Below are 24,359 nucleotides of genomic sequence, written 5' to 3'. Positions count from 1 at the left end.
GACACATGGCTACCCTACCCACCACCCGAGTAGAAATGTTTACAAAATAAAGAAAAAGAGATGTTGGGCAACTGGAGTCAGCTCTGGTGGGCCTCATGAGACCTTGGCATTTGCCCCACCATGTATAAAGAGACTAGTTTATTTAGTGTGGCCATGCAAAATAAGTGACAATCTGCCCCATAACTTTTAAAGAGCGGGCATAAGTATTATTGTAATTTTCTAAGCTCAGCAATGGTGCTGCTTCCTTGTATTATGTGTAGGAATGATGGTCAGCACAGAATTAGGGCACATTAAAGCACTGCAAGTAGAACAGTGTGCCCCATACCATAATAATACAAAACACCAGTGATATTTAGCAAGACATTTCCAAGAGCTAGTTGGGATTAGGGATGTTGGAGAAATCCACATTGGATTCAAATGAGTTCATATTTCTGTGGATCCCACAGATTCCACAGTGGACCAGCTTTTTCTGAGTCGTGAGGACTTGTGGACCGATTTTTTACTGGGGGGGAATTTCGTTCATTTGCAAATGCACACTTGCATTAATGCACATTTGAGTTAACGTCCATTAGTGCGAGTGTGCATTTGCAAACAGAAGAAATTCTTGTCGAAAAAGTCTGATTCTGCCAATGAGCAGATGACGGAATGAAAGATGCCTGACAATCCATGTACAAATGGAATGGCTTTGACAAAAGCTGGTCATCCCTAGGGATGTACAGATTCCCCACCGTCCGTTCCGGTGGGGAATCTGTGGGGGAGGGGGCGATCCCCCCCCCGGAATCCTTGTGGAGCGGCTCTGCAGAGCCGAGAGCCGCTGCTTACCTGAATCAACCGGAGCCCTTCACCGGTTTTTTAAAAAAAAGGTAATTGGCAGGATGTCCCCATAGACTTATATGCAAAATAGAGCTGTCTACATAGACTTATACGCAAGATTCATGGCTCTATTTTGCTAAATAGTCTATGGGGACATCCTGCCGATCGCCATTTTTTCTTTAAAAAAAGGCAATCGGCGCAGAGGCGAACAGCTCCCGGTGCAACAAGCAGCCATGCCGTCCTGCGCGGAATCCTCCAGGAGCAGAGGTAAGTGGGGCTGGTCCGCCGAGGATTCCTGAGGCCGGATTCCAAAGAATCTGGCCTGATTTGAATCCGCGGCGGATTTCTCTAACATCCCTAGTCAACCCTAATTGAGATGTATGTATTTATTCATTCCAAATATTTATATCTGACTTTCTTTGTAAAACACAAAGCCTCCTACAATAGTATAGTTTAATAAAGGATTTGAAATCAGCATCCAGCTAATTTAGGACAGAAAACATCAGCAGCATTAAAGTACAATACATGTTTTAATAGTATCAGGTTCCTGGCTGTCATGCCTGACTCAATCCAGGATGACTCGTCGGATGATGATTTGGAGACCACAGAGTCCAACATGCCTGTGCATCATCCTGACACGGACACCTCAGGCATTTCCAGGGAAGCTTCATTGGGTCCTCTGGAGTCTGTGGAGGAGGCCAAACATCCACCCAGCCCTAGAGTCTGCCAGTGTCAGTAGGCATTCTTACAAAAACCTCTGATAGGATGCAGCTGAGTCCTGGGTGGGAGCTCTGGAAATGCCAGCATTTAAGCCTTCAGTTTAAACCTACTAGCTGCTGGAAACTGCACCTTACCTCAGCGTTTAACGCCTTGAACCTTTGTTTCTCTGACCTTGCTTTGTGACTGAACCTTCATGCTAATGACCTTTGGACACCTACTTGACTCTTCTTGGACTGTGGTTGTATCTGACTGCTTACCTGTGTTTGAACTTTGTGCCTCAGACCTTCCTTTTAGAAATCTCCCTCTTGTGTGGTAATACTGTGCCTTTGACTATTATCTGTTTGCTGAGTAGTCCTGCCTTCAACTGCCCTCTTGCTGGACTGATACCTTTGTGCTTGACCTTTTGCCTGCATATTGACTTGCCATTGGATTTGCCCCATAATTGCCTTAATGCTGAGACAGACCCAGCCTGAGTGCGACAAATAGGCCCCGCAGCTGTAATAAGAAGTACAGCTGATAAGAGACACCTATTTTAAAATGTAGCTCAACAGATCTGGGGAATGGGATAGGAGGGAAAGATGTAATAATGTTTCATTATTATTTTTTTACCTTTATATCCCACACTTTCTTCAAAGGAGCTCAGAGCAGTGTGCAGAAGGTTTTCCCCTATCTTATCCTTACGGCAGTACTGTGAGATAGTTTAAGCTGAGAGAAAGTGAGTTTGGCTTCAAGGCTGAGCAGGGATTTTGAACCCAGTCCTTCCAGACGTACATTTCTGATGCTCTATCCATGACAACACACTGCAGAAATAATCATGCTTATTTGGTTGTGATCAGGCATAGATCAGCCTTCCCCAACCTGGACATTGTAGTCCAAAACATCTAGAGGGCACAAGGTTGGGAAAGGCTGCCATAGATTTTTATGAAACATATGCATTCACGTAAGCCCTCTTCAACTAGGGATGTACAAAAGTCACTTACCTGTAACGAAATTTGATTTGCGGTGGGGGGGAGGCGCTCCGTCCCTCCCCCCCGAAATTCTGGCTGGGGGGGAGGCGCTCCGTCCCTCCACCCCTGAATCCTGGCCGGCCGGGCTGCAAATGGCAGTGGCCATAGCCACCGCCGTTTGCGTCCCTGCAGTCAGCCGTGATAGGCTACGTAAATGTTTACACAGCCTATCACGGCTGAGTAAAAAAAAACCTGCACGTACGCAAATGGCGGCGCCCATGGGTGCCGCCATTTGCGTTCCTTATTTTGGCACGTCTAGTCTACGTAAACATTTACGTAGACTACGGCGAAAATAAGGGGAACGCAAATAGCGTAGATGCTACGCTATTTGCGTTCCCCTTATTTTCGCCGTAGTCTATGTAAATGTTAACGTAAACTAGATGTGCCAAAATAAGGAACGCAAATAAGGAATGCAATTTACGTAGCCTATCACGGTATTTTTAAAAAATCTAGCCGTGATAGGCTACGTAAATCTTTACGTAGTCTATCACTTTTTTTTTTTTTTACTGGAAATGGCGGTGGCGGCAGCCGGTCGGAAGACCGGCCACCGCAGCCGCTGCCACCGCCAGGAGGATTCGCCCAAGGTAAGTCCCGTCCCGGGGGGACAGACCGTTTCGCCACCGATTTTGGGGGGCCAAATGCGCTGGCATTCGGCCTCCCTGAGATTCGTGGCGAAATTCTCTGACATCCCTGTCTTCAACCCTGCAGAGTTGTGGGCTGTTTGGGAGCGATGTCATTTCCTGGGTGAAGTCAATTGCATGAGCTTTGATTGGCACTCAGCTAGGTGGGAAGGTGCCTGCTGATCACATGATTTTTAGGCACAGCTGGATTCAGCTATTGCAAACCATTGTGAAGCATCTTATTAAGTGTAAGTTTGTATTTTTGGAGGCTAATTCAAGACCTTGTACTCACAGATCAGTGACTGAGTTGAACACAGGAACAGCAACATCCCTCAACTTAATCTTATCCTAGCATTGCAGGCAATATGTCAGTGAGAGTATTTGAAGAGTATTTCTGGTTATGAGTTGGTGTGTGTATGTATGTTACAAATGCATCTCTATTCTTTTTTTGTTTAGATACGTGTCTTGTGCATTGGGATGCCCTTATGAAGGAAATATTGCACCAGCGAAAGTTGCAGAAGTAAGTCTATTTAATTTAAGTAAAATGCAGAGTCCAGAAATAGGTCTGAGGGCAAAATTATGCATTATGTTAAATGCATAGCTTGCAGCTAATCCTCACCATTTTGTTTACCTTAGTGTAAGCCTATGCTGGATCAGGACCACTGCTTGTGATTAGGGGAAGTTTAAATCTTCCCACCCAGCGACTTCTCCCCCACAAAAAAGCCCCATCCCCACACACATGGGGACTAAAAGAAGAAGAAACTCTGTAGATGCTAATGGAATTTTTTTCTTTTTAGTTCCCTTGGGGGGTAATTTGGGGTGGGGAAATGGCTGGATGAAAAGGTTTAAACCTCCCCTACCTGTGCATGGTAGTCTAGAACAGGCCCCTAGGTGCTTACACTAAAATAAACAAAATGGTGAGGATCAACTGCATGCTACATATTTAATGTAGCGTGTGGTTCAGCCCTGAAATATTCTTCACAGCTCTGCATTTCCCAAGTACTTGGAAGTTCCAGGGATAGGCAAGGATCCATTTCCTTATGAAAAAACAGCACTGAAGACGTAACAGCATGTTTGTGATGTCTGTTTATTCATAAATAATACACACTGAATGAGGAAGAGGCAAGTACCTCGAGAGATAGTTCTGACTGGTAAAGCAGCATCTCTTTCACTGTGATACATTGTCTCTCTCCAGTTCCAAGCCAAGCCTATGGAATTTGCCATAGCTAGTACCCACCAGCCATCAAAGAAACATTTTCTAGTAATTAGAACATATTGAGTAACCACCATCTCTAGGTAGCTCTAGAAACATCATTGTCCACCAACAAACTATCAAGGTTACAAAAGATGGTAATTTCTTTACTTGTTGCCACACAACAGCATTCTGATTACACCCCAATTCCAGCTGCACACACCATGAAACACTTCTCAATCCAAGAAGGATAAAAATTTACCTATTTTTTCTGTATTTGAGAAGATATAGGTGGTCTGCAGGACCAATGAAAATATGCTTAGATGTTGGAGAGGCATCCAGATAACTTGTTCAGATAGCATGTTTTATCCACTGAAGTCTAAAAGAGGTGTGGGGAAAAGATAGCTTATGGTCCACTGGTGGATCACTGTTCACTTTCTGGCTGAGCACTTTCTGGTTGCTGGGATGCTTGCAAAGGAAGCCGAACTAGGTGAACCCTGTTCTGATCTGGAAAGGTGGAACATATGTTCTTAAGGAAGAGTGTGAAAGATCAGTTAAGGGTGCAGTCCTATGACAGAACAAGTCCTATATCTCCATGTTAGACAGACATGGAGTTAGACAGAACGAGTCCTATAGACAGAACAAGTCCTATAACTCCATGTTGGTTGGGGAATGCTTGGAGTTATAGGGCTTTTTCTGCCCAAACATGTGTAAGATTGCACCCTAAGGGCGCAATCCTATCGAGATAAACATCAGCCTCCAAACTTGGAGCCTGATGCCTATCCAGTGCAGGGTGAATGCAGCACAGAGGGGATCCTCTCTTCTGTGTCCCAGGCACCCTGCATATGGCTAGACACGCATTTTTGCACACCTAGCTGTGGCTTTGGAGAGGGAAGGGGCCCAGAGTCCTGATAGGAAGCTATCTAAAGTGGCTTCCGCAGTCTCTTCCCCGCCCTGCCTGTGGGACTGCCCCCTTTTCACCCTCTCCATGCTCCATTTATGAATGCAGAGATGATGGTGGCACGGAAAGAACCACAAGGGGATGGGGGAGGGGGTGGGGAGCACGGTGTCTAGAAACCGAGGCCAGATGACTGAAAAATCCTTTAGTCATCTAGATAGTGTCTAGCGGCCCTAGGATTGCTCCCTAAGACAGTTTTGTGATGTCTTAACCATCAAATAAGTTATTGGTACTTAGTAAATTTAAAATCAGTGGACCATGGGGATTCTGGTAGAAAAATAGGTAGACTGTGCAACAGCAAAGTGAGTCAACTTCTACAGCATGTGTTTCATCATTGATTTTTAAATCTTATGATATTCCATGGCTATTACATGGTAGTCAATGCATCTCATCTGGATGGAGCCTACATATGAATCTCCCGGAAATCTGCCAGCAGATATGTGACTGCAGGCTCTTCACAACCCCGGTTGAGCTTAATCAGTGACTTGTGAGACATATACGGGTCAGATCTAAGAAACAGTTGGCTGATTTGAGATAAGTTCACCATAGCATCAAGTGATGACTTGTACGTGTGAAACGTCATCAAAGATCAGATATACATCATTACAGAGCTTTCATCTCTCCTGGCATGAACTTAAAGCACAATGCTTTTCAGTACTTTTTGTAGTACTATCAAGTGATGTATAGCATTTTGTAGATCTGCCCTAAAATGGCTAAGGCAATGAGGCAGTGGGGTAGAGGTGTGTAATCAAGGCAATAGGTACTTATCTTGGCAGAAAAAAATAATAAGCATCTCCTAGCAAATGCCTTACACCCAGGAACTATGTCTTCTCCTTTACTGTTGTTGCAATTACAATACTAGAAATTTGTTTCTGCTTACCATGGTTTTCTTTCTTGAACTATACTTGGCCTGAGTATCTGTTCACATGGAGTTTATCACAGTACGCCACCCAGAACCAATATATCTTACTGGTAACATTTATTAAGGATAGCAATCTTCTGATTCAGGTGGTTTTCATGTAAAACTATGTGTGACATATCTTTCAACTTATGGGTAATGACAGGTTTAGTTGTACTGTTCCCAGTTTTCCTATTGCAATAACATACTGGAATCTGTTCTCTGAAAGACCTCAGTGTGATACTCAGACCAGTTTTTTCCCTTTTATCTACAGGAGTCCCTTCCAGCATTTCAGTGCAACTCTTTTTTGTTTTCACAAATATCCTGTTTTTCCATCTTATGCTTTCTTCTATAGGAGGGTTTTCACATTTTGTCATAGCAGGCGTTGGAAAGTCATAGTGGGCCTTGGAAAGCACCCTGTCCCCCACTCCAAAGATTCACAGAAAAACTGTGAATGCTCTCTCCTAGCCCACATGCCTGAAATTTACCTGAATAAGTCATGGAACTGTCACATCAAACATAGCATACATCAAACTACATAGCATAGCCATGGGATTCATATCCTCTTTGCAGACTTTGGACAACACAGTTTAACCTTCCTTGTGTCCTTGATATCTGTTCTTCATATTAAACACATAATAGGTTAACTCCAGGACTTCAGGGACTAGTAGGTCCACACTCTGTGAATCTTTCTTACACCTGTCCACAGACGTCCCATTTCAAAGCCTGTGGATTCCTTTACCAGTTCTATTCTGTAGTCCATTTCTTGCCCCTTTTTAGCCAGTCTGCATATTGGGTCCGTGTTGCAGTAGGCTATACTTTTCCACAGGCTTAATCCACAATAGGAAAAGCAGTAAGAAATCTGTTGAATATAAAATATTTGGAAAAACTTTATATGTTGCAAATTCTGAGTAACATTCTATGCACAGATAAGCAATGAGCAGGTTCACATGTAACAACAACCAATGGGTTGTTTAAACCATGGGTTGTCATGCACGAGCAGGATCAAGCAAGTGTGCTGCCTCTGGGACGTTTCTCACTTCCGCTTTCAATTAACCTATGATTGCTCTGTTCATAGGTTGTTAGCATGACAACCAAACCCAGGCTCTCTAGGTTATTTAGGGGGTTAAGCAACCCCGAGTTCACCTACAATTTGTGCTTGGGTTATCTCTGGTTAGTTTAACCTCTAAATAACCCAGAGTGTCCAGATTCGGATTTCATGTAATTAACCTATGAACAGGGTGATCGTAGGTAGTTAATTAAAAATGGAAGTGAGGAGCATGCCAGAAGCAGCATGCTTGCTTGTCACTGCTAGATTTTGGCTTTGTGTGGGTAAATCAGTCTCTGATTGCTGCTACGTGCGAACCAGGCCAAACATATTTTGTTAGTGCCTTTGCCTTTGTACTGACATCGTCTTGAAGGAAGGGAAGAGGGTTGGCAGAGGGAAAGCGTGACACCACAGACTGCTCCTGATTGCTTAATAATGGTTCAATGATCAGCAGGTTATGCATTAGCCCTCTGAATAACTGGCTACTCCTTGCAAAACTGAATGCTATTTTATATCCTGGAAGATTATAGATTTTTGCCCCCCCTCTCCCCATGTTTGCCTTCCTTTGTTTTCTGTAAAGACATATAGTTTTTCAGATTTCCATCTACACTTGGAAAAAAGAAATAGGGGATCTAATCCACCCACAGTGGAAAGTCACTTTGATTTTCATGGAAATATTAAGCAGGCAAAGTAATGCCAAGCCAGGTGTTGATTTCACTATTAATTTGTTTAACCAAATGAAAACACCTGGCACTATAAGTTAATTTTCAGCCAAAGGACTTGGTCTTAAAACCATAAAAGGACACAGCCCCACATGGAGAGGTCAAATCTAAAACAAAAACACAACTTCAGAGGAGAAGACTGTTTTTGTGAGTTTAGGTGTTCTATAACAGTCAAAAAGGAGACGGCAGAAACAAAGTACCTGAGGATTAATATGGAAAAATTACAAAAAGCAATTGTGTGGGTTCTGATGTCTTTCCTGTTCCTCAGGAATTCTTCATCAGCACGTGTGAATTCATAACGCATAATTATAAACCATTTTCTATTTTCACTGTCAGTTCTTTTGTACGCGTTTGATACTATCATTTCCTCCCCTAACCAGGTCTCCAAAAGGCTATATAGTATGGGATGCTATGAGGTATCTCTGGGAGATACCATTGGCGTGGGGACACCGGGCAGTATGAAAAGGATGCTGGAATCTGTTATGCTGGAAATCCCAGTGACCGCTATTGCAGTACATTGTCACGACACCTATGGCCAGGCTTTAGCCAATATCCTTACAGCCATGCAGGTAATTTCCAACCTCTGGTTTTGTCCAAATCCAGTTTTACAACTCCCTATCTCATTTACTCTCATATTCATGTAGGTTGCAGAGAGGAGGAGAAAACAAACACGGGTATGTATGTGCTAAGTTCTCAAATGTGTCACTAATTTGATTCAGCTTTAGCAGGGATTTAGCAGTTTTCCCCAGGACTAAGAACTGGTTTGTATGATTTCCAGGAGCATCTGGGAGACCCTGTGGCATGGCTGCCCCCGTGTTAGGGAGGCACTGGAATAGGAAAGGCCACAGCTCAGTGGCAGAACATACAGGGCTGGCCCTACCATTATACCAGCTGATGTGCCTGCATCAAGCGGCAGAGCAGGAAGGGTGGCAAATTGCATCGCTCCCCCTCCCTGCTGTCTCCAGTGGGTACTCTGGAGAGCCCAGTCAGCTGCTCTCCTGCTGTGGCATTTGCCACAGCAAGAAAGCAACTGGAAGGGCTCTGTAGAGCAACCTGCTGGGTGCACCACCAGCCACCGCTTCTTACTGTGGGCAGCTACTGCCACCACCACCTGCCCACATTACCTGCTCAGCCGGCTTACCTACAGCTCCCTCACTTGCTCAGCCCTCTCGGCCACTCCCGCCTTGTGCTCTAGCTGCACTGCTCTCACAGGAATTTGGCTGACCTCTTGCAGTAGTTTGGTCAACCTCTTGTGGGAGCCCTGTGGCTGGGGCAGAAGGCAGGAGTGGCTCAGCCAGAGCAGTGACAAGCTGGCTGGTCAAGCAACTAAGGAAGCAGCCAGCCAGCCAAGAGGGTAGGCTTGCTAAGCGAGTGGGTGGGCGGACAGCAGCAGTGGCAAAGATACATTGGACGAGGTCTGAGAACATATATTTTGCAGGCTTCCCATTCAATCCCCAGTATTTCTAACTAAAAGGATCAGATAGCAAGGCAAAGACCTCTGTCAAAATGGGGAAAAGACCTCTGTCACAATCGTGGACAGCTGCTACCAATTGGAGTGTACAGTGCTGGGCTCGATGTACCAGTGGTCTCACTCATATGTTCATAAGCAGCCATATTGCTGGCCCATCCATATGATCAGCTTCCTTCAAAAGTTACCTAGGCAGGTGTGGGTGTAGCCATATTGCAGTGACTCCCACACTACTGCTGGCGATGTATGAAACAGGTTGGGTACCAGACCAGATGTACATCATGAATGTTGAGCGTTATCTAACCTGCATACTATAGCTTCGTTTGAGTCACACATTTCTGTGTTGCATCAGCCTGGTAGGTGACAAATTATACAGTGGGCTTCCCACGCAAGCAAGCCTTCTCTTTAACTTTGCAGCTGGGGTGGCAATCAGTAAAACACAGACTGGAGGTTTATATCTTCTTCTGCTAGAAGAATTCAGTGTAAGCTCTAAATACTCAATTTCTACCTTGTCTTTCTGGCAAGTGGCCCACAAGACACTTTCCACCAGCAGCACCTACTATGGCAAGGCAGAGGGGGCAATAACCACACATAGACAGCCCTTTGGGTGAAATTGGCCACAATTGGCTACAGCTTATATGTAGCTTTTGGCATGGTGTAGGGCTGGATCCAGTCACTGGGCAGCTGAAATGCTGGGCAATTCTCCACCCCCAGCCCAACTGCTGACCGGGGCCATGTTGGGAGTGACAAGAGTGTTAGCCCACCACAGCATGCACCACTCTTATGGGTCCCTCCCACCATGTGGGTGTGTGGCAGTCATGTCAGCTTCTAAGCTAGGCTGGAGACCTTGTAGCCCCATCCCCAAGGTCCCTTATGGGGACCCCACCTTTCTGGGAGCAGGGTCCCACAACTCCCTCTCCTTCCAGCCCAATGCCTCCAGTGCTCCCACCTGAAGGTTGTGACGAAATTGATTAAACATACAAACTTGTACAATTAGAACCACACAAGTTGCTCTGAGGAAGGCAAACCCCCCACTTCAGTGGGCAAAATTCCTTCCTGGCCAACACATGTCCATAGCAACTGACAGTGCAATACATCTTGGGTGGGTGGGTGGAGAAGTCCTCGCCAGCAATGGCTAGTGCCACTTGTGGGGCCTCCTTTTATGTCCTGGAAGTAGACCAGAGAAGGAACGTCCCCTTCCAGGTCCGCCCCTGGGAGAAAACAGCATCGCTGATTGGTCCTGGCCTATTCCCAGCCCACCACTGCACTCTGGGACTACCGGACGTACTGCAAGAGGCATGGTAGGGTCGCCCCTATCCTATGCAAGGTGCAAACAGGCTAAGCAATGAATGGGGGCCCAGGCTTACAAAAATAGAACCTAAGTAGCATGCCACAAAGCAGAAATAAGTCAACATTGAGGCATTACCATACCAGAGAGGTTGGTCAATTAAGAAGAAATGTTGCAGCCTATTGTGATTGGAATAGTAAGATTGTGTACCCAAGACAATGTCCAGCTATACATGGAATGTGGGAGAGTCAGCTTTGTAGAATCTCTTCCAACTCTGCAGTGGTTTTAGCTAGATTCAGTGGGTTTTGAGAGGGCAAGACTGAAGTACTTATTCTTCCCAATCTACCTTTGTTATAATGTTATAGGCCAAATCAAGGCTGAGGCTGGTTTACAGGTGAAGTCTGATGACTCAGGAAAGCTGGCCATGCCTTATGCTCCTAAGGAAGGTTTAGAAAAACAGAAACAACCTCCCTCCCATCACTGGTCAAAATGTTTGGGCAAAATGTTTTTATCACCCATAACAACGCGAACAGATTAGACCTTAATAGTTCAAGAGGAACCCAGTTGTCATGAAATATAACATTTTCTGCGGCATATAATATTCTATTTCTATTTTCACTGTCCTTTTCCAGTGCTTTAGAAAAAAAGAAAATGGAAATTGGATATATGCTCAGCAAAACAAGTTTTTATTGACCTCAGTTGTTGACTACTGAATTGTCACATTGGAAAACCTGCTGCATGATAAATTGATCAAGCTTAACTTTAAAAACTCAGTAATATATTAGACATGCTTCCTCTTAGGCAGAGGACTGTAAAATTACAATTCCAAATGAAGTAATGGAGACACGGATTTTATTCCTACATTTGTTACTGACAACAACAGTCACAGTTGGAAACTATCTAGGTTGAAAGTGCCCATTTGCCATGTCTTGTTAACTACGAAAGACAGGAATTAATCTGCCTGTGGATAAAAGAGCCTTAAAAATGAAGCCTGTAGAATTCATTATCTGGTATGCTCCAGTGGCAAGCATTTTGCCTAACAAAGCTGCTTTTATTTCTGCAGAGCTGAGCTACATTTTCTAATTTTTCATAGCAACATTTAAAAAAAAAACGTGAGAGAGTACATGTATTGTGTTCTGGCAGTGTGGTCATGGGTGATTCCTTAGTATATGAAAGATTGGGGAAGGGAGAAAATGAAAAGTGTGAGAGACAAAGTTCAGAGGAGGGCAATGAAGATGAGCAGGGGGCTGGAAACAAAGCCCTATGAAGAGAGACTGAAAGAACTGGGCATGTTTAGCCTTGAGAACAGAAGACTGAGGGGAGATATGACAGCGCTCTTCAAGTACTTGAAAGGTTGTCACAGAGAGGAAGGCCAGGATCTCTTCTCGATCATCTCAGAGTGCGGGACACGGAATAATGGGCTCAAGTTACAGGAAGCCAGATTCCGGCTGAACACCAGGAAAATCTTCCTGACTGTTAGAGCAATACGACAATGGAACCCATTACATAGGGAGGTCGTGGGCTCTCCCACATTGGAGGCATTCAAGAGGAAGCTGGGCTGTCAGGGATGCTTTGACTTAGATTCCTGCACTGAGCAGGCGGTTGGACCCAATGGTCTTATAGGCCCCTTCCAACCCTACTATTCTATTATTCTATATTTTAATGTCAAAATGTGGCTGCAGGGAATCCTACCCAGTAATTAGATGAGCTTCTGTGATGTCATAGAATGATAATTTAGAATGATCATTTCCATTCTAAATATCAAGGAAATGAAATACTCCGAAGTACATGGCCAAAACAATCTAGCTTTGGAGAGGGTGGGAGGTGAATATGATTGATTGTGAGGGGAAAACCTCACACACACCCTTGAGACAGGAGGAGCTGTGGGTGCAGCTAGGGAAACTGAGGACTAGTTAAACGCTGAATGGGAGGAGTTCCTACAAAGCAGGAGATGAGTAGCAAGGATCCCAGAGGAAGGTGGATATAAGTAGAGGGAAGGCTATCTAAGAAATGGAACCTCAAAGAAGAGTAAGTAGAAGAGATGGAGGTCTGAAGAAGGAAAAGATAAGAGAAATCAGGAAGAAAGGAGTGGGAAAGGCAATGAGTGAACTAGTCCCAAACTAAGTTTGCAAAATCTCTCTTTCACAAGACTATAACCAATGGATAGATTATAATTACAGTTATAGGCATCTGGTTATTACATGTATTTGTGTAATCTGTTTTGTGATACTGAGAAGTGTGTATATGATCATATTGCTTCATTATAAGATATTGCTTACTTTCTTCCAGCTGCAGGCATAGACATTCAGACAAGCTAAATTAGAGGTTGAAAATAAAACACACTTCAGTACTAGTAGATGGGAGCTCATATGAGCTATCTGGAATCATGGAGCAAAGAAGCCCATTAACATGAGGGGGATGAGGAATTGTGGCGAAATTATAGAACGTGCTGGAGAAGGTTTATGAACTAGAAGTCCCAGAGTTCCATAATCCCAGTTGGCATTTCCTGTGTGCAGGTAGAGCCAACAGGGTGTGGCAACAGGAGTGAAGGACAAACACCATCATAAATCAGGGACACTGGGATTCCAGGGACATTGGAGCCAATTCTGCTGATAGGATTTACGGGCCAGGGAACATATGTGAATAAATGAATTAGATTTCTGGTCTCCAGAGTGCATAGAAGAATTGACAGTAGATCCCAGGAACAAGGAAACAACACCTGAAGTGCATTTGTCACTCATGTATAAATAATGTGCGTGCATGCCTTATTGTCAAGGCTATGAATACAAATTAGGTGTCCAGAAAGGCAAAGAGCTTAAACAAAGGGAACAAAAATGAACTAAAGGACATCAGCCAATCTTCCAGTTGTTCAAAACAGGCAAAGGATTAAGGGAACCAGAGTGTGTGTGTGTGTGGGGGGGGTAATATAAATTTGTACAGGACCCAGCAAAATTATACATGGGTTGCATCTACCCTAGAGCCCCTTTTGTTTGCGAGGCACTGCTGTGCCAATTTTGTTTTTCAAATGCAATTTCAGCTTTGAGGGCACACCTTAATGAATACAGCACAGTATGTGCTGCATTTGTAACGTGACCAGGTGCCACACACCAAAGCACAGGGTTGTAATTGTGACCTTTGGAAGTCCACTTATTCTCCCACATCAGTTATATCATTGGTGCTTATAGTAGCGCTGTGCTGAATCCTGCCCCCTATTTTCGGGAACTTTTTCTCTCTCTGCAAAAGAGGCATTGTTTTTTCTACCTCTTTTACAAGGAGGGAGAGAATTTTCTCTTTGGGGACAGGGACAGGTTTTCCACATAACTTTTTAAAGTGTAATTCTTGAGGGGTCTTCTTTCTATTTTTTTTTTTTTGTTTAAAGCACACCCTGCACTTGCAGGAGCCCAGGACTCTTCTCCAGCCAGGAGTTCTCCCTGGATGCCCATTAGAGAGGTCACGTGATCTCCTGGGAGTTCTGAAAGAACTGCTGGGCTGGAAAAGAGTCCTGGGCTCCTGCCAGTGCTTAATTTAAAAAAAAAATATTGAAAGAAGACCCCTCAAGAATTACATACACTTAAAAAGGAAACCCTGTCCCGCTCCCCAAGAAGAAAATTCTCTGAAATTCTCACCTCTCCCAGACTCTTTTGCCAGAGTTTTTGCCCCCCCCCCATGCTGAAAATGGAAGAATTGAAATGTTCAGCACAGCACTAGTTTATAGTATGAGCACAAGCTACAGGATAGTGCAGATTTGGGGTGTGTGCATGGGCTTCATGGGGGAGAAGAGGAAGGGGAAGTCCTCTTGCATCATTGCATGAGCAGAGACCTGCTGGCCTGGCATTGGATTTAACCCACATATTTCAATACTGAGAAGCTACATGAATTAAGTTGAATGGCTGGGCAAATGGAAAGCTCTTGGTCTGGTGCTCAAAATACCACAGGAATGGTGCCAGGTGTACCTCTCTGGGAAGATTGTTCCATAACTGGGGAGCCACTACAAAACATGCCTCTCTGTAGTGATCACTCACTTTATTCAGTGGAGGCAGTCATCATAGAGCCTCTGAGGAATATTTTAAGGTTCAGGTAGGAATGTATGGGAGATGATGTTCTGAGCCAAAGATGTCCCTTTAGCCCAAGGGTCCCCAACCTTTTTGACCCATGGGTGCATTTGGGAATTTGAGATACTGCTGTGGGCACCACCACAAAATGCCTAATCAGTGGGTTGTCACTTTGGCATCTACCTTTCACGGCTATGGATCTTAGGCTCTGTCTTATTCAGCAAAAACGTTTGCTTTGTGTCTAGTGGACACTGCAACATCTCTTTAATAAGGGATTGTCTAATTAGGCTAATTGCCAGCAGTGCAATATAGCTAATGCTTCTTTTAAACATATGTTTTGGCACTGTCTAGTAGTTGTTTCTTTTTGTGGATATCACACAGGTAAATTTTGTACTGGAACATTCTTTAATATTCACTGATGTACACACTCTTTGAAGTTAATTACCTGCTGCATGGAAATTAACAAGTGGTCAGCATAAATGGATTCTCTGCACCCTTTTGACAGCTAAAATACTAATATTACAACATTGGAAGGATAAATACTGACCTATAATGCAACAGATTGAGGCATATACCTTACAACACTTTAAAAATTGGAATGGGTGGCATATAGACATCACCTTCAAATGGATACTTATTTGGATATTAGGTCCACTTTTGTTGCAGCCCATTTATAATTGCAAGGATGTTGTATGCATTTCATACTAATCCATGCACTTATGCATATTTTTAAAATGGGGAAAAAAAATTTAAAAAATTGGGTGCCCCCAGGCAGCATGTTGGGGACTCGTGGTTTAGCTCACAATGATAGAGTTGGATCAATAAGCATCCTCAGCCTGTGAACCTGACTCTTTAGGGGAGTGTGACCTCATCTAAAACATGCTAAACACCATTGACCTGTGTAGATGAATCACCAACCAACAATACTGCAGTCTTTTCTGGATCTTGTCTGTTCATTCACACTCATTCAGTCCATCACCATGCTCAAGCACTGGTTCAGGACAGCCACGACCTCACCTGCATCTGATGAAAGTGAGAGATAAAGCTCAATGTCATCTATGTACAGATGACACCTCAAACCAAATCCCTGGATGACTGCTCCCTGCAGTTTCATGTAGGTGTTTAAACAGCATGGGATAAAGGCTAGAACCCTGCAGAACTCCAAAGCATGACTCCCAAGGGATTGAGCAGCAATCTCTCCCAGTAATCACCTTCTGGAAATGGCCATCTAAATAGGAGCAGAACCACCAAGTGGAGCCTCCCACACCCAATGCAGAAAGCTTATCCAGAAGTCTAGCATGGTCGAAAGCTGCTGAGAAGTCCAGGAGAATCACCAGGATTTATTTATTTATTTATTTATTTATTTATTTATTTCTATACCGCCCAATAGCCGAAGCTGTCTGGGCGGTTCACAAAAATTAAAACCAAACAACACACAATAAAACAATTTAAAATATATAGAACATTAAAACCACAATATAACAATACAACCACAATAAAACCTAGCAGCAGTGCAGGAGTTTAAAATACAGATTTAAAACAGCAAAGATAAAAATTTAGAAAGCTAAAATGCTAAAATGCCTGGGAAAATAAAAAGGTCTTCACCTGGCGCCGAAAGGAATACAATGTAGGCGCCAGGCGAACCTCACTAGGGAGCTCATTCCAGAGCCGGGGTGCCACAGCAGAAAAAGCCCTCCTAGTAGCCACCCGCCTCACTTCCTTTGGCAGGGGCTCACGGAGAAGGGCTGCTGCTGATGACCTTAAGGTCCGGGCAGGCACATATGGGAGGAGGCGATCCTTCAGGTAACCTGGCCCCAAGCTGTTAAGGGCTTTGAATGTTAACACCAGCACTTTGAATCGGGCCCAGAAATGGACTGGCAGCCAGTGCAGCTGGAAAAGTACTGGTGTAATATGAGCTCGCAGGCCAGTCCCTGTTAACAATCTTGCTGCCCTATTTTGGACCAGCTGAAGTTTCCGGACCGTTTTCAAAGGCAGCCCCACGTATAACGCATTGCAGTAATCCAGACGAGAAGTTATCAGCATGGATAACTGTAGCTAGGCTATCTCTGTCCAGATAAGGGCGTAGTTGGTATACCAGCCTAAGCTGATAAAAAGTGCTCCGTGCCACTGAGTTCACCTGTGCCTCAAGTGACAGTTCTGGATCCAAGAGCACCCCCAAACTACGAACCTGATCCTTTAGGGGGAGTGCAACCCCCTCCAGAACAGGTTGAATATCACCTAGCCAGGCAGACGAACCACCCAATAACAGTACCTCCGTCTTGTCTTCTCTGGATTGAGTTTCAGTTTATTAGCTCTCATCCAGTCCATTACCGTGCCCAGGCCCTGATTCAGAACAGCCACTGCCTCACCTGGTTTTTTAGGGTTGGCGGAGAATTTCTCCATGAATCTTCGGGAGGCCGAGTGCCGACGCATTCAGCCCCCTGAAAGTGTTGGGGAAATTCTCTGCCGGCCCCCCGCCCCCCCCCGGGATGGGACTTACCTTCAGCGAATGTCCCTCCCGGCGGCGGGTCCCGGCGGCGTTTCGTTGGGGGCGGCGGCCGGTCTCCCGACCGGCTGCCACCGCCGCCATTGCAAAAAAAAAAAGTAAAGTAAAAAAAAAACACACACACCCGTGATGGGCTACGTAACAATTTACGTAGCCTATCACGGCTAGATTCCCAAAGTCAGCCGTGATAGGCTACATAAATCGTCACGTAGCCTATCACGGGTGACTTTGAAAAAAAAAAGCGCGTACGCAAATGGCAGCGCCCATGGGGCGCCGCCATTTGCATTCCTTATTTGGGCACGTCTAGTCTACGTAAAGATTTACATAGACTACGGCGAAAATAAGGGGAACGCAAATAGTGTTCCCTTATTTTCGCCGTAGTCTACGTAAATGTTTACATAGACTAGATGTGCCCAAATAAGGAATGCAAATGGCGGCGCCCCATGGGCGCTGCCATTTGCGTACGCGCTTTTTTTTCCCCCCAAAGTCACCCGTGATAGGCTACGTGATGATTTACATAGCCTATCACGGCTGACTTTGGAAATCTAGCCTATCTAGCCTATCTAGCCTACGTAGCCTATCACGGGTGTGTGTGTGTGTGTTTTTACTTTTTTTTCGTGGCCGGGTAGATGGGGCGCTCCTACCCGGCCTGAATTTCGCTGGCGAGGGATGGGGCGCCTCCCCCCCGGCCTGAATTTCAGCGGGGCGGGGCGACTCCCCCTCTCACCTGAACTTTGGGGGGAGAACCGAAGCGCCTCCCCCCCACTGCGAAGCAAGCTGCAGGACGAGGTGAGTCCCTTTCGTCCGTCCCTAGTTTTGATGAGAAAGAGAGGTAGAGCTGGGTGTCATCTGCATACTGATGGCATCTCAGCCCACACCTCCGGATAACCTCCCCCAGCGGTTTCATGTAGATGTTAAACAGCATGGGGGATAAAATAGAGCCCTGTGGAACCCCATGGCCCAATTGCCATGGCACAGAGCAATAATCCCCCAGCACCACCTTCTGGAATCGGCCATCCAAGTAGGAGCGGAACCACTATACTGCAGTGCCTCCAACTCCTAACCCAGACAACCTATCCAGAAGGATACCATGGTCGATGGTATCGAAAGCCGCTAAGAGGTCCAGGAGAATCAACAGGGTCGCACTCCCCCTGTCCCTCTCCCGGCAGAGGTCATCCCACAGGGCGACCAAAGCAGTTTCCGTTCCAAAACCAGGTCTGAAGCCCGATTGAAATGGATCTAGATAATCCGTTTCATTCAAGAGTGCCTGGAGCTGTCCTACAACCACCCACTCAAGCACCTTGCCCAGGAAGGGGATGTTGGCCACTGGCCTATAATTGTTAACATCCTCTGGGTCCAGGTTAGGCTTTTTCAGGAGTGGTCTAATTACTGCCTCTTTTAAAGCAGCAGGCACCGCTCCCTCTCTCAAGGAGGAATTTACAACCTCCTGGACCCAGCCGGACAACCCCTCCTTGTTTGATTTAATAAGCCATGAAGGGCAAGGGTCAAGCACACAAGTGGTCGATCGGACTTGGCCAAGCACCTTGTCCGCATCCTCAGGCCTCAGTAACTGAAACTCATCCAATAAAACTGGACCAGACGGTGCTCTGAACGCCTCTACCAATGGAACTGCATTAATGGTGGTGTCCAATTCATGACGAATCTGAGCGACTTTATCCTCAAATTGCCGTGCAAACTCGTCACAGCATGCTACCAAGGGTTCCACCGTCTCTCTCCCTGGCCCAGAATGTAACAGGCTGCGAACCACTCGGAAAAGCTCCGCTGGACGACACTGAGAAGATGCAATGCTGGTGGAAAAGAACTGTCTCTTTGCCACCCTCACCGCCACAGAGTAGGCTCGATAGTGGGCTCTTACCTGTGTTCGGTCAGACTCAGCATGAGTTTTCCTCCACCTGCATTCTAGCTGTCTCCCCTCTTGCTTCATTGCCCTCAGCTCAGGTGTATACCAAGGAGCTGGCCGGGGTCTGCTCAGAGGGAGAGGGCGCTTGGGCGCAATTGTGTCAACCACCCGAGTCATCTCTGCATTCCACAGAGCGACTTGGGCTTCGACAGCAGCACCAGCCATACCAGCAGGAAAATCCCCCAGAGCCCTCTGGAATCCATCAGAATCCATTAATCTCCAGGGGCGGACCATTTTAATAGGTCCCCCACCCTTGCAGAGGGGAAAGGTCGCCAGGAGTCTAAACCTCAGCAGGAAGTGATCTGACCATGACAAAGGGACAGATGTTAATTCCTCCACTTTCAGATCACCATCCTCCTGCCCAGTCGAGAAAACCAGATCAAGCGTGTGTCCTTTTATATGCATTGGGCCGATGACATGTTGGGACAGCCCCATGGTTGTCATGGCGGCCATGAAGTCCTGAGCCGCCCCGGATACAGTGGCCTCGGCATGGAAGTTGAGATCCCCCAGGACCATCATCCTAGGGGTCCTCAACACCAAGTCCAAGACCACCTCCGTCAGCTCAGGCAGGGAGTCTGATGGGCAGCGGGGTGGGTGGTACACCAACAGAATCCCTAATCTGTCCTGGGTACCCAACACAAGGTACAAACACTCAAGATCTGCACTCGAATGAGCAGGAAGCCTGGAGAGGGAGATTAAATGCCTATAGACCACGGCAACCCCCCCTCCCCGACCCTCAAGATGGTGTTGGTGCTGCACCGAGTACCCAGGAGGGCACAGCTGGGAGAGAGTGACCCCTCCCAGTTCCCCCACCCAGGTCTCAGTAATACATGCCACGTCAGCCCCCTCATCCACAATCAAATCATGGATGAGGGAGATTTTATTTTGGGCCGACCTGGCATTCAGCAGCAGCACCACCAGACCTGAGGGCAGACTGGTAAGGCTGCCAGGAACCATCAGGTTGGGGAAAGAACCAGAAGAGGGGACAGCTGTAAGGTGTCTAGTCCCTCTTCTCCTCAGCTGGCCTGTTAATCCCCCAATGCCATACCTCCTCCTGCCCATGACCACAGTTATGGTGGCACCTCCCCGACCCCCTGAGTTGCCCAATAATCCTTCCAGGCACATATTAAAATGTTAGGATATAACATGCACAACAGCTTAAAAGAATATAAAAGATAAAAGAGATAAAAGAAAACAGCAGCTAAGAAGGAGCAGATAAAGTCCACGTTTGCCCCTTTCCCCTTGTCTTCAAAGCTGCTGCCCTCTGCTGCTGCTATTTGTTGCTGGTATTGTGGCTGCTGGTGTCTCTGGAGAGGCAGGTGGGTAGGTCTTCAGATCCTACGCGACTCCAAGTGCGATGCTAAGTGCGCACTTAGTGTCGCACTTGGCGCGATGCCGAGGCGCTGCCTCTGGCAGCCCCGCCTTAAGTACCTGTGGGCGGGGGCAGAAGCAGGCTCAGGCTCAAGATCCACCAGGTGCAGCTGCTGGCTGGTCCTCCTTCCCCCAGGCTCCTTCCCAAGCAGCCTCTGACAGCCCCGCCTTAAGTACCTGTGGGCAGGGGCAGAAGCAGGCTCAGGCTCAGGATCCACCTGGTGCAAGGATTGCACCAGGAGAAGGATTGCATGGAGAAGCAGGAGAAGGATTGCACTCCCCTTCTTCTCCCAACAAATTTCACCTCATAGGGGAACCAAGGCAGCTTCTTTCTGAAAATCAAGTCTGAAGCCTGATTGAAATGAATCCAGTTAATCAATTTAATTCAAGATTGACTCAGGTTGCCCAGCCACCAGTCTATTGATTATCGTGCCCAGAAATGGTATGGTAGCCACTGGCCTATAGTTGTTAATGTCATCTGGGTCCAGTCTAGGTTTCTTCAGGAGTGGTCATATTATAGCCTGTTTTGAAGAAGGTGGAACTGCTCCTTTTCGCATTTACAATCTCCTGTACCCAGATGGCCAACGCATTCCTGCTAGATTTAATAGGCTACAAAGGCAAAGGCTGAGCATACAGGTGGTCAGCTGGATTTGATCAAGTACCTTGTACATATCTTCAGGCTCCAATAAGTGAAACTCATCCAAGAAAACTAGATTAGATTGTGCTTTAGATTCCTCTAGTCATGGATGCATATTTTAGAACAAGCAGGTGAGATAAGCCTGCTCGGCATGATGCCAACGTACCAGACACTCTAGAGGGCGCAGTTGAGCTACATCAGGCCGTGGGGTTTTGTCACAGCTAGAGATGTCAGAGAAATCCATTCGGGGTGGAGTTTGACAAGTTTTCCCAGGCTTGCCCTCCTGGGCTTTGATTCAGTTCCTACTGTGGTGCCTGGCTTGAGCTGCAGTGAGTTGGGCCGCTTCATGGATTTTCCGGGAATTTTGTGCATCGGGGGGCGGGCAGGTTCTGCAGTTTGTGCACATTACAGCTGAATTTGTGTAATTTGTGAAAATTCAGCTATAATTTGTGCGAATTGCTTAGAAATTGGCACAAATTACAGAACTTCTTCCCAGCCCCCCCCCCCCGTGCCAAAAAAATAAAAATAAAATCATAGAGTTCAGGGGATAGCCTGCAGCTTGGCTCCCAGATGCAAAGTGGGTCATACATGCTGTTTAACTCTGTTGAGCCAAAAAAGAACCAGATTTCCCAGCAATGGACATCCCTAGTCACAACCCAGTAATGGGCTCTCAATCGTATTCAATTGGACTTGTTGCAATTTTATTCTCCACTTTCACTCCTGCCATCTTTTTACCTCTTCATCTGCCTTCTGCTTGGATGTATACCAAGGAGCCACACAGGATCTGCTTAGTAGAAGAGTGTGCTTGGGAGTGATTGTGACAACTGCCCAAGTTATGTCTGCATTTCAGAGGGCATCTAGGGCTTAGGAACAATGGCCAACCATACCAGCCAGAAAATCCCCAAGGGTCCTCATGAATCCATGAGAATCCATTAGTGTATAGGGGAAGACCATTTCCATAGGCCCCACACATTTGCAGAGGGGTAAAGCCACGGGAAGTTAGTGAAATGAAAATAAGCTTATTTAGCAGGAGAAATACATTAGCAAGACATTCAGAAGATGTATGAAGAACCCTGCAAGCAAGATTTACGAATGACTAAAATAACTGAAGAATACTCTCCTATTCTTTTGCTAATTGTAGGCTGTAAATTTCTTGCAGAGCTTTCTGGATTGCTATCTTTTGTACCCTGGGCACAGTATGTCATAATTATACCCATTACTTTTTCTGTATTGGGGGGAACAATACTCACCCACCCCTGTCTTCCCCTTGTTACTCTAGTCTAGTTCATGGAAAGGACAGTTAATGCCTTTCCCATTTCCCTCACTTGAACACTGCTAAGAATGACTTCCAAATTGTCTGCTTCCAGCATCTGTAACAGGCAAATCTGGGCTTACTACTGCTGACTTTCCAAGCAGAACGTGTTCCCTGAATGGTAGCACTTTCTAGCCCAAACTATCCGGATTGTACTTGATGGGAAAAGCCTTCCATTTATCAGTAGTGCCTTATGCTGCTAGGATATCTACTTCCAAAATAATATAGGTCAAACTAGCTAAATTTGCCTAAGAAATTACCTAGGAAGTTAGGTTTTATATGTGTTATTTTAACAAAAGAGTAGGTAGTGAAAGATGGCAGACTGCTTAGCGAAAACATTCAAAGGTTAAGATTACAAGGCCCAAGCCATTTATTCTGAAGAGGCTTTGCTGAAATAAACAGAAAAAAAAAAATCCTCCAGGGTAGGCGGTTTAAGGATCGAACAAATTGTTGATGCTATTGAAGGGAATAATATAGAACATTGTTGGAATATAATTTCTGTCTACAATGTGTGTTTTGGTGCAAATGTAAGAAACATATGAAGTAATATTTCAAAACAATAAGATTTTAAACAGAAGAATGGCTGAGGGTTTGCCTGGTGATTGAAACTTGGCTGAACCCACAAATGGGGATATTAAAATATCAGACTATAGAATTTATAGAAGTGACAAAGTCAGCAGAAAAGGAGGAGGCGTGGCTGCCTGCTTAAGTAAATAGAGTGTCTTGAGTAACACTGCTTGTGTAGGCTGGATAGCATGACAAAGGCTGTATTTAGCTGAAAGAAATGACAAACCATTATAGGAAACTGTTACAGACCTCCAAAGAAGAAGGAAAAGGCTGATCAGGAAATTTTTATATAAGGGGGGGGGGCGGTCTCTGCAAGGTTAGAATATGAACTGCTGGGGATTTATTTTAGCTTGACATTGCTTGGAGTAGAATTCAGTTTACAGAACAGGTAGTGCTTTTTATAGAGGGCTGCAAAACACATTTTTTTAAAATGTAGTGTATTCAACTAACACTTTTTAATGCTAATGTTATATTTGAATATGAAATACATATTCTTGATTATAGGCTGTTTTGATGTTTGACAGACTATTCAGAACTTCTCTAACGGTGTTCCATCCTCCGACATGAGAGCTTCATCCAATTTACATAACATGTGGCTTCTTCACATGGAGCTTTTATACTTCTATTGAGATTGGCTACTCACAGAAGTTTGTGGGTCCTTTACATAACATCATTACCCTCCAGAGCGTCTCCCGTGCTAAATGACCTTTATTCCGTTTTTTTTAAAAGACTGGAGATAATGAGCTATCAAATTGCCACACGTTGAGTTCCCTCCTGAAAAGATGAAATCTAGCTATAAGAGGACCTAGACCACAGTACCATCTAGTGGCTGTATAATGAAACATATAGAACATGCAGATAAGGGGGAAAGGAGAGGAGGGAAGCACACATAAAGGGAGCCTGTCGTGATCCTGCATTTAAAATGGAAGTAGAAAGCCCTGGTAAAGTTGCAAGATTTTAGCCTGGTGTAGACATGCTCATGGTTTCTGCAATACCTGCTCTTTAACAACCTGTGCTAGGGCGGGTACATTATGGCTTGGTTTGGCCTGAATCAGTAAGATGCTTTGTTGATACTAGTTATTGCTGCCACCACAAGTACTACTGCTACCACAACTCAACGTTATATTTGGCTTTGACCAGTGGTACAGCTAGGTCAGTTTAGATCCTGGACTTAATGGTCTTACGTCTCCCTCTCCCTCTCCCCCCATCCCTTTCCCTTTCCCTCTCCCCACCCCCACACACTTTACCATGGAATTACC

At 45.4% G+C, this 24,359-nt stretch overlaps 1 protein-coding gene across 3 annotated transcripts in view; it reads left to right on the top strand.

Moving 5' to 3' along the window:
• The window catches only part of HMGCLL1 (3-hydroxy-3-methylglutaryl-CoA lyase like 1), a 105,437-nt gene that overhangs the window by 46,803 nt on the left and 34,275 nt on the right, over positions 1–24,359 (top strand). The window contains exons 6-9 of one of the 3 annotated variants that reach the window (XM_084831005.1): positions 3,617–3,680; positions 8,359–8,547; positions 8,623–8,652; positions 11,367–11,714. In XM_084831005.1, coding sequence (XP_084687131.1) covers positions 3,617–3,680; positions 8,359–8,547; positions 8,623–8,652; positions 11,367–11,447 — 364 coding nt within the window. In that variant the 3' untranslated portion in view covers positions 11,448–11,714. Of the gene's footprint in view, positions 1–3,616; positions 3,681–8,358; positions 8,548–8,622; positions 8,653–11,366; positions 11,715–24,359 lie in introns of those variants that run through there. The other 2 variants (XM_084831014.1, XM_084830996.1) reach the window with 2 other exon arrangements.

This window comes from Heloderma suspectum, chromosome 1 (assembly GCF_057233095.1).
Source record: "Heloderma suspectum isolate Gila_16-S chromosome 1, 16-S_ref, whole genome shotgun sequence".
NCBI classification, from domain to species: Eukaryota; Metazoa; Chordata; class Lepidosauria; order Squamata; family Helodermatidae; genus Heloderma; species Heloderma suspectum.
This window is presented reverse-complemented; position numbering and strand designations above follow the sequence as displayed.